At 39.1% G+C, this 11504-nt stretch overlaps 1 protein-coding gene across 5 annotated transcripts in view; it reads right to left on the bottom strand.

Annotated features, from left to right (window-relative positions):
- Nucleotides 1–4085: 4085 nt before the first annotated feature.
- Nucleotides 4086–11504, bottom strand: part of dlg2 (discs, large homolog 2 (Drosophila)) — a 389583-nt gene continuing 382164 nt past the window's right edge. For 4 of the 5 annotated variants that reach the window (XM_029690593.1, XM_029690595.1, XM_029690594.1 and 1 more), the window contains 3 exons: nt 6159–6271; nt 5532–5623; nt 4086–4930 (listed from right to left, as the gene is read on the bottom strand). In XM_029690593.1, the coding sequence (XP_029546453.1) occupies nt 4824–4930; nt 5532–5623; nt 6159–6271 (312 nt within the window). In that variant the 3' untranslated portion in view covers nt 4086–4823. The remainder of the gene's footprint in view (nt 4931–5531; nt 5624–6158; nt 6272–11504) is intronic. The other variant, XM_029690597.1, reaches the window with a different exon arrangement.

The following is an 11504-nucleotide window of genomic DNA, read 5'->3' as shown; positions in this document are numbered from 1 at the left end:
GCAGTAGTGCTGAATTTCGGCCTCAGCTGAGCTCCAATACTCAAAGATTTTCCTTTGTACTTCCTAATTTTTGCCATTTGTTTGCCATGCGTCCTTGATGAAAATAACCTATGCCTTTATTCCAATGCATTCGATTTATCAGTTGATTTATCATGGTTTGCTTTTGTCAGTCAGCTGTTTAGAGCACTCATTGCTTTGTTTTTCAGGTGTTCTCCGTGCCATCCATTGCCAAAAGTAGTAGACTATTTATTTAGCTTTATTATTTTCGATCAATATTTCTTTTCTTTCCTGGATCAGCTGATGATGGTTGACAATATCACTAGACAACTAGCCTACAGCTAGACACCAATTAACATTCAATAAGTAGGCTATACATTAATGACAGTAGGCCTATAAGGTGTTAAACAGCCCGCTTGGAGTTTGCCAAAAGGCACCTAGAGGACTCAGACCATGAGAAACAAGATTCTCTGGTCTGATGAAACCAAGATTGAACTCCTTGGCATGAATGCCAAGCGTCACGTCTGGAGGAAACCTGGCACCATCCCCACAGTGAGGCATGGTGGAAGCATCATGCTGTGGGGATGTTTTTCAGCAGCAGGTAATGGGAGACTAGTCAGGATCAAGGGAATGATGAATGGAGCAAAGTACAGAGAGATCCTTGATGAAAACTTGCTCCAGAGCGCTCAGGATCTCAGACTGGGGCGAAGGTTCACCTTCCAACAGGACAACGATCCTAAGCACACAGCCAAGACAACGCAGGAATGGCTTCGGGACCAGTCTCTGAATGTCCTTGAGTTGCCCAGCCAGAGCCCGGACTTAAACCCAATCGAACATCTCTGAAGAGATCTGAAAATAGTTGTGCAGCGACGCTCCCCATCCAACCTGACAGAGCTTGAGAGGATCTGCAGAGAAGAATGGGAGAAACTCCCCAAATACAGGTGTGCCAACGGTGCTTCAACAAAGTACTGAGTAAAGGGTGTGAATACTTATGTTAATGTGATATTTCCATTTTTTATTTGTAATACATTTGCAAAATGTACTAAAAAATATTTTTTTCTTTGTCGTTATAGGGTATTGTGTGTAGATTGATGAGGGGAAAAAAGCATTGAATCAATTTTAAAACAAGGCTGTGAAGTAACAAAATGTGGAAAATGTCAAAGTGTCTGAATTCTTTCCAAATGCATTGTAGTAGGTATTACAGACTGGGTCAGGGAGAGGTTGAAAATGTCAGTGAAGACACTTGTCAGTGCATGCTCTGAGAAGGCATCCTGGTAATCCATCTGGCCCTATGGCCTTGTGAATGTTAACCTGTCTAAAGGTATTACTCACATTGGCCACGGAGAGAGTGATCACACAGTCGTCTGGAACAGCTGGTGCTCTCATGCGCATAGTTCAGTGTTGCTTGCCTAAAAGCGTGCATAGCTCGTGGGTGGGTTTCCCTTTGTAATCTGTGATAGTTTGCAAGCCCTGCCACATCCGATGAGCGTCAGAGCCGGTGTAGCGTCCAGATTACGGATTCGATCTTGGTCCTGTATTGGTGCTTTGCCTGTTTGATGGTTCGTTGGAGGGCGAGTCGGGATTTCTTATAAGCGTCTGGATTAGTGTCTCGCTCCATGAAAGCGGCAGCTCTAGCCATTAGCTCATTGCGGATGTTTCCTGTAATCCATGGCTTCTGGTTGGGATATGTATGTACGGTTACTGTGGGGACAACGTCGGCAATGCACTTACTAACAAAGCAGGAGACTGACGTGGTAAACTCCTCAATGCCATCGGATGAATCCCGGAACATATTCCAGTCTTTGCTACCAAAACAGTCCTGCATTGAACTTTCTGTGAGTTTTTGCTTGTAAGCAGGAATCAGCAGGATAGAGTTATGGTCAGATTTGCCAAATAAAGGCTGAGGGAAAGCTTTTTATGCGTATGTGTGTGGAGTAACGGTGATGTAGACTTTTTCCCCCCTCTGGTGCACATGTGAGATGCTGGTAGAAATGAGGTAAAACAGGTTTCAGTTTTCCTGCATTAAAGTCAATGCTAGGAGCACCGCCTCTGGGTGAGCATTTTCCTTTTTTCTTATGTCCCTATGCATCTCGTTGAGAGTGGTCTTAGTGCCAGCATCAGTTTGGGGTGGTAAATAGACAGTTACGAAAAATATAGATAAACTCTCTTGGTAAATAGTCAAGTCTACAGTTTATCATGAGCTTTCTAGCTCAGGTGAGCAGAACTTCGAGACTTCCTTAATTTTAGAGATTGTGCACCAGTTGTTGTTAACAAAGAGACACACACACTCTCTTCTGAGCTTTCCCGACGCAGCCGTTCTGTCCTGTATAGATTTGTATTTACCATGTCCTTGTCCAGCCTCGACTCGGAGAAACATAGGATATTACAGTTCTTCAGATCACGTTTATAGAATAGTCTTGAAGGGAGCTCATCCAGTTTATTCTCCAGCACATTCACCAATAGATTGGAGGGTAGAGGCGATTTATTCACTCTCCGACGTAGTCTGGTAAGTTATCCTGCACAACGGCCTCTATAGCGCCGTCTCCTTCTCCGAGTGTCGGGGATTTAGGCCTGGTCCGACTCGTTGAAGTAGAAATCCTTGTCCAAATCAAGGTTATTGAGAGTTATTCTGATGTCCAGAAGCTCTTTTCAGTCATAGGAAACGATGGCGGAAACATTATTTTCAAAAAAGTTAAGATCAGCCCCCAAAAAATACACAAAATAGCAAAATTGGTCAGGGGCCGTAAAACGTCCGCCATTTCCTCTGGCACCATCCTATTATAAATCTTAGTAAAATAGCCAGTGGTGAATGGTCAAGGCCATATGCAACCAAAATAAACGTTATTTCAATTCACAAGATAGAATGAATGCGCGCGTTAGCCATCGAGAATTGAACCTTAGCTTGGACACTGGCCATTGGATTTGACGCTACGCAAGCTCAACACGGGCAGTGAAGCAGCTTTCACTGATCTCAAAGGAAGCATTTCCTCAATGGCTGACGGCAATTGCGGATGTCCGATGGCTATAGTGTAGCAGGGCCGTTAGGGGCATATTCTCATTTCACTGCGCACCACATTCTCTGGTTATGCACTAAAAGTGTGTGCGTATCTCCAAAGTCACCCCAGTCCGCGCCATTGAGCCAGCTGTGCACTTTGAGTGGGGAATCTCTGATTTGAGGATGGGTCGGGAGTGTCTGATTATTTCCATTTCTGCGCGCATATCATCTGATATGACATTCTGATGTTTTGCAGATAATCTCCTTTTTCTTTGCGCGCCAGTACCCCCACTATCCAAGTCCAGCATCGCACTCCGCAACAGTTGAATTTACATTTTTTTGCAGTCAGTGTCTTCACAGGTGATGTTTATTTCAATGTGATACCTTAATATTCCACAAATTATAACAGTATAAAACATCTGAAATGTAAGCACCATTGTTGAACATTGAACTTGTGATAGGCCTTGTGAAACTAATTAATAAAGTATCAAACTCATAAGAAGCCTGAAAGTTAGTGGAGAAAATAAATATGCTTTAAAACTGTGTAATTTCTGAACTAGGCCACATAGGCGTTTACACAGGCAGCCCAATTCTGATCATTTCTCCCTTATTGGTCTGAAAAAGAGCTGCTGTGATTGGTCAAAAGACTAATAGTGGAAAAATGATCAGAATTGGGCTGCCTGTGTAAACGCAGCCTTGGGAGCAATTCTTCACGTTAGGATGCTTTGTGAATACGGCCTTAGACTCGTGGGCTCACCACAGTGCATTACTATCAGTCCTCAAAGGACTTGGGACCTCCAGAGCTTGGGACTATAAGGTTCGATCTGCAAAAATATGAGTCTGAGATAATTGGCTTCAATGTAACGAACCCTAATTGGTTTGAATGGTGTCAGCAATTTATATCTAGTATTCTTTTGAATTTAAAATGAATTGGGCTATTAAGAGCGCTATATATGTAGATAACATTGAACAGAACAAGGCAATGTCAATTTTGACAAAAATGCAGATAGAACCTTATGTTCCCAAGTTCTTGACCTGTAGTTTTCCATTTACCCAGCATCACCAAATATACAGTGCACTGTCAAACAAGATACCTTTTTTCAAATAAAATGTTTAATCAAAGTTATACATCTTCATAATAAATATTTTCTGTGCTGTTGTGCCCTCTCAAAGCATCTCAACAATAATTGTTTTTATATGAAAGAATCCGCAAAATAAACAATACAGTTGAGGAAAATTATTTTTCAAATTAAAAATGTCCAACAAATCTGGATTCGCAACATAATAAAATGAATACAAAATAACAATGTAAAAATAGCAGGAGTATGATGAACTGTGTCCAAGGGCCCTGTGAGTGCATAGATGCCAAAGTCACACAAAATGTCAACTATTGATGTGAGGTGAGCGTCAGAGGACAAAGTCTAGCTGTTGGGTGGAGAAAAGCAAAAGAAGCTGATATTATTTCCTTCCCCTCCTTTGTTGGTGTGGCAATGACTAGTGTATCTGCCATCTTCTAAAATTCATTTGAAATCCCACGCAGTCGAGGTGAACACATGCCCATGTTTATTTCATTTCCTTAACATTTTTCTTAAAAATAAAAATCATTAAATATACAAACAGTAACATTTCTTAGGCCAAAAATGTTTCTTGAACTTTGTGGTGTACATTCAGGAACATTCATATTGAAAGTGGAAAAAAAATAAACAATAACAAAAAAAATCATATTAATTGGCTATAATTATGAACAATATAAATTGCCATTACAATTGATCATATGTTACAAAGTATTTTGTTTCTAGCAGTCCAATCTCCCTGCCAAAGTGGTGTGTTCTCATAATTTCTCCTTTGACGGGATCCAGATGTAGGGTCCTGAATGCTCCTCTACAACCATTTTGCAGTGGTTATAAATTTCCTCTAAGGTGTCCCCTTGAACAAGGGCTGCAAAACAAGAGGGGACATTCAGTACAGACAGATCTAGCCATTTAGCAATTCTATTCTATGTCAACTGAGAAGAACATTGTTTTTAGTAATGTACGTACTGTTCGTGAGAACAATACATTGCACCCACATAACATATTGTGGTGACATTTATTACCACAGGTTAGGTTGAAATAGTCAATGCAAAAGATTAAAACATTCTGCTAACACTTTAAAAAAAAAAATCATCAAATGTACTAGTGGCTTAGTTCCAATTGTTCTTTGTCATACAGCAAATAAGGGTGTTATTTGTCACCATAAAAGTTTAATAAAGGGCATTATCCAGGCAGGGTTGTAATGCTCGTTCACATGCGCAGAATTACAGTATGGATCTGCTTTATCATTTGATAAACACCAATAATTTGTGGCGCACAGTATGCAATGTTCCCACTAATTGTAGGATCTCGATGTGCTCCAATTGTGTGAAATCTATAGAAGGTTGAGAAATGAGGCCTCATCACTGTATACATCAACACAGGTGGCACTGAAATCGTCAAGACTACAATTTTTCACAACTCTTTTGTCTAAAAAGAGCAACATCTTTAACTCATGGATACTGTACCTGTGAAAAACTCGGCAAACTCCTGCTCCAGCTTCATGGCCCGGTCAAATGTCTTCCTGGCCTGCTCTTCAGTTAGCCTCTTATTCATCTCCCTGGGAACAGATGTTTGTTGTGAGGCCTCAGACTCCATGGGGAGGTTTCCCAGACACAGATTAAGCCTAGTCCTGGACTATAAAGCAAGCTCAATGGAGAATCTCCATTGAAAGTGCCTTTTAGTCCAGGAATAGGTTTAGGGCTGGATTTAATCCGTAGCGCTGAAGCGCTGCGCTATAGGGCGATATCAATTTGAAGGCAATGTTCGCGCATTAGCAGAGACTGCACCCATTCTAATCGCTGTATATGTCGGTTAAATCAGAAATTACCTTTATATTTAAATCGCTGATCTTCAGGACTTAATCTGTGTCTGGGAAACCGGACCCATAAATTCTACTGTCTGCAACTGTTGTATTTGTCAATTCAACTCCCATCTTCACTTAATTGCCCGATCTGCCCCCTGCCCACTTTGGTGACCACATAAAATACATTCTGCACTCACTTGATGTCAGCGCCTTCTACTGTATTGCATATCCGTTATAAACACATTTGCTATGTAATAATATGTTCATGAGTTGGGAGATGAAAACTCACATTAATGAATCGATGGATCTAGGCTTTATAAAGATGGCAATGGGATAGAGTTGTGCTACTTGTAGTCGTTTAATGGCATTCCCCGACACGTCAAGTATGCAGTGTTTTCCCTGCTGAAAGAAGAAAGAAACAGTTTATGTACAGTGCATTCAGAAAGTATTCATACCCCTTGACTTATTCCACATTTTGTTGTGTTACAGCCTGAATTTAAAATTGATTAATACCCCATAATAACAAAGTGAAAACATGTTTTTAGAAAATGCTGCAATATATGTGCAATATTTCTCATTTAAATAAGTATTCACACCCCTGAGTCAATACATGTTAGAATCACCTTTGGCAGTGATGCTGTGAGTCTTTCTGGGTAAGTCTCTAAGAGCTTTGCACACCTGGATTATATCATATTTGAACATTATTCTTATTGTAATTCTTCAAGCACTGCCAAGTTGGTTGCTGATCATTGCTAGACAGCTATTTTCAAGTCTTGCCATTGATTATCAAGCCAATTTAAGTCAAAACTGTAACTAGGCCACTCAGGAACATTTAATGTTGTCTTGGTAAACTACTCCAGTGTATATTTGGCCTTGTGTTTTAGGTTATTGTCCTGCTGAAAAGTGAATTGTCTGTTGGAAAGCAGACTGAACCAGGTTGTCCTCTAGGATTTTGCCTGTGCTAAGCTCCATTCCGTTACTTTTAACAAAAAAAAACTCCCTTTCCTTGTCGATGACATGTATACCCATAACATGATGCAGCCACCAACCACTATGCTTGAAAATATGAAGAGTGGTACTCAGTGATGTGTTTAATTGGATTTGCCACAAACATAACGCTTTGTATTCAGGACATTGCTTTTCCACATTTTTGGCAGTGTTACTTTAGTGCCTTATTGTAAACAGGATGCATATTTTAGAATATTTGTATTCTGTACAGGCTTTCTTCTTTTCACTCTATCACTTAGGTTAGTACTGTGAAGTAACTACAATGTTGTTGATCCATCCTCAGTTTTCTCCGATCACAGCCATTGAACTCTGTAACTGTTTTAAAGTCACTATGATATCCATGAGCGGTTTCCTTCCTCTCCGGCAACTGAGTTAGGAAGGAAACCTGTATCTTTGCAGTGACTGGGTGTATTGATACACCATCCAAAGTGTAATTAATAGCTTCACCATGCTCAAAGGGATATTCAATGTCTGCTTTTTTTATTTTTACCCATCTACCAATAGGTGCCCTTTTGTGCGAGGCATTGGAAAACCTCCCTGTTCTTTGTGGTTTAATCTGTGTTTGAAATGCACTGCTTGACTGAGGGACCTTACAGATTGTGTGTGTGTGAGGTAGTCATTCAAAAATTATGTTAAACACTATTATTGCACACAGACTAAGTCCATGCAACTTATTATGTGACTTGTTAAGCACATTTTTACCATAACAAAGGGCCATAACAAAGGGGTTGAATACTTATTGACTCAAAACATTTCTGCTTTTCATTTTTTATTAATTTGTAAAAATGTCTAAAAACAAAATTACACTTTGACATTATGGGGTATTGTGTGTAGGCCAGTGACACAATCTCAATTCAGGCTGTAACAAAAAAAATCACAAGGCACTGTACATAATCATTGAATTCACATGATGTCCTTGATTCAGTCAAATTACTGTTTCTGACAAAGAATCTGGTAATACTTTACTAGAAGGGGTAAACAGTTCATACTGTATAAAGGGATAATTATGCTTGAAGACCAATAACACACAGACTTTTACAAATTCAGATATCGATCAAATAAAAATGTAAAATCTTTGTGTGGTTGCAACATACAGAAAACCACATTTTGTATTTCTCAGCCTGTTAAAAATCGTTGACGTAGTTGCACGTGATTAAATGCGACATGTTAGCTATACTAATTACATAACCTGGAACATTTAGCCATATGCTAACCTTACCAGGTGATGCTAACCTTACCAGGTGGCCGTGATTATATCCTGTTCAAATTCATGATTATATCCGGTTCGTATCAGCCAATTAAAATCGTCAACATAGTTGGACGTGATCCAACACTTTGTTCATGGAAGTGTCCTTAACAGAAGTCCAACGGCACGTACTGATAATCAAAGCAACTACATCACGTGTAGTTGACTGACTGGTCAAATATCTCTCTGTGTAGTGCCTAGCTCCACGTAATTGTCGCAGATTGTGGCAAGGGTTAGAATCACATGAGTCCCCCCCCCCTCATTTTTAAATGTAGAATAACATTGAAAAGTAGTGAACTACATGCGTTTGAACTAGTAATATAATTACATTTTGCTGTAGCTTTGTGGTAGTTGAACTAAATTAAAATATTGGTAGTTCAGTAGTTAACTTTTTTTGCCATGTAGTGGTGTAGCTAACTACTGGAACTACACACAGTGTTGTAAAAATACTTTAAATTACTACATAAGTAGTTCTTTGTGGGGTATCTATACCTCACTATTTATATTTTTGACAACTTTTACTTCACTTAATTTCTTAGGACAATAATGTACTTTTTACTCCATACATACAAAAGTACTCATTACATTTTGAATGCTTAGCAGGACAGGAAAATGGTCCAATTCATTCACTTATCTTTGGTCATCCCTTCTGCCTCTGATCTGGCGGACACATTAAACACACATGCTTCGTTTGTAAATGATGTCTGAGTGTTGGAGTGTGCCCCTGGCTAGCCATAAATTAAACTGAAAATGGTGCCGTCTGGTTTGCTTAATATAAGGAATTTGAAATGATTTATACTTTTACTTTTGATACTTAAGCATATTTAAAACCAAATACTTTTAGATTTTTTATTCAATTTTACTGGGTGACTTTCACTTGAGTCATTTTCTATTAAGGTACTGAATCTTTACTTTTACTCAAGTATGACCATTTTTACCACCACTGACTACATACAATTTTGTTTTGCAAAAAAAATAATAATATGAGTGAAGTAGGCAAGAATGTCCTTTCTTTTACAGAAATAGACCTGCCTAATTATCACATTTAATGGGCCAAAATTACACATTCTGTTAAGATCTGACTCCAGAATAATCTGTTCTTGCAATTTGTAGTCTATGGCATTTTAGATTTAGATATGATAATTTATCACAAAGTAGTTTGGATGTAGTGAACTACCTTTTCAAAGTAAAATGTTATGAAGTAAACTCTATTTTTCTTAAGGGTAGCTGTAGCGTAGCTTACCTTCTTCCAGTGTGAAGTAATCGATGGCCTGCTAAACTATATGTTCAGAGTGGATTCCCCAACACTGGGAGGAAAATACAAACAGCTTGAAAATGAATTTAATAAAGGAGCCATGTCTTTCTTCAGCCTTGCAGACAAACCATTGCTATGGCCTAATAATCATATTGCATAAGCTATATTACATGAACGTGTACACTTAAATGTAGGCCTACAATGTTTTATATGCATTTTTATAATCTACACAGTGGGGTCCATAATTATTGGCACCCTTGATAAAGATGAGCAAAGAAAGACTATGAAATAAATAATACAAATACTGAGCTATATTATATGCGCAAAGAAATTGGGAAATTATATTCGTTCATACTAATACAATTGCTCAGAGAAAGAGATTTTGTTTAAAAAGTAATAACAAAAATCTACGCACACCATTAGGCCAAAGAGCACTATTTTCAGGTCATGTGACCATAGCACAACCTGGAGTTCGCTAAATGGCATTGACACTTGGATTGGAACCGGTGCCATGGTCATATGACACAAAAGTAGAGGTCTTTGACCATGCACACCAGCGGTGGGTTCGGCCTTCAAAATAACAATGCGTATGCAGAAAATACCTCATCCCTACTGTAAAATATGGTGGTGGATCTTTGATGTTATGGGGCTATTTTGCTTCCACTGGTCCTGGGGCCTTTGTTAAGGTCAACGGCATCATGAACTTTACCAAGTATTGCCTGTGGTTGCCTATGCCAGGCTGAAACTTGGCCTCAAGAGGATCTTCCAGCAAGACATTAAGCCCAAGGCCACATCAAAATCCACAAAGAAATTGTTAATTGACCACAACATTGAAATTCTCCAGACTTGAACCCCATTTAAAACCTGTGGTTTGAATTGAAAAGGGCAGTCTATAAGCAAAGGATATCAAGGATCTGGAAATAATCTGAATGGAGGAACAGTCTATGATCCCTCCCAATGTGTTGTCCAATCGCTTTCTCTGAGCAATTGTATTTGTATAAAATATAATACAACTTTTTTTTGAACTATTTATTTTATAGTCTTTTTTGCTCATCTTTATCAAGGGTACCAATAATTATGAACCCCACTGTATGCGTTATTTGACTCGAGGATGAGCACTACAAAGTGTAATAGAGTCCGGGTTTGGCCGTCATTGTAAATAAGAAAAAATAAAGGTTAAATGAAAGAATTTCCAGGTTGCACTCTCATCATCCAACAGATGGCAGTATTGCAGTAATTCTAAATGCGTTTATAGCGAGTCCGTACTCGAACCCACACTTAGCCTACTCCATGTAAAAAGATTCCAAATAAACAGTCTTAAATAGAGGAAGACACTTGGCTGTATCTGTATCAGATGGCGAATTACTTCTATGTGACAAAGTCATCCAAGTCTCCGATTGGCCTTTTCTGTACTATAGGAACTCCGATCAACAATATAGCCTACATTCATTCACATCAGATTGTGTCCTCCTTATGCTATAACCTACTACTGCATATGGGACTTTGTATAATACACTTCAATTCACTTCGACAATGTGCGAGATTGGCTATAGGCCTACAGAAATAGAAATTAATCACTCCTGGAACCCTCTCGTGAAATCCATGAATTCAACGTAAAAATGCAAACCTACACATAGGCTACTGCCACTGCTACATACATAATCGTCGCTACTATAGTATAGGATATATTACATAGGCGTGTAGGCCTACACTAAAATGTACAACGTTTTATATGCATTATTATATTCATCCACTTTGTCCCATATGTGTGGACCAGCAGTGAACAGTGTTTCCCTTATCAAAAATGCTTGAAGCGAGGGGGGCTCGAACCCACGGTTAATGAACACTGTTGTTTACAAGTAACTCGCTTTAGTGGTGTTTGCCACCAGGAAAGCAATGATAGTTAACGTACCTGACAGCTATTTGACAAGTCCATGAGGCTCTTCGACTTTTTTTTTTTACAATGTATGATAAAACTTGTGTACAGACCTCCTTCATATTTTCTCTGTGAAAGTACATGGGTGGATGTGAAACGGAATAGCAAAAATGTGGGATTTTGTTATATCTGCGAAAACTAGCCTTGTCTAGTCGCCTAGTCAAGGATGCAATGATCATGCAATGTTGCC

The sequence above is a fragment of the Salmo trutta genome, chromosome 15 (assembly GCF_901001165.1).
Source record: "Salmo trutta chromosome 15, fSalTru1.1, whole genome shotgun sequence".
NCBI classification, from domain to species: domain Eukaryota; kingdom Metazoa; phylum Chordata; class Actinopteri; order Salmoniformes; family Salmonidae; genus Salmo; species Salmo trutta.
Note: the sequence above shows the minus strand (reverse complement) of the source record. Positions and strands in the feature narration are given on the sequence as shown.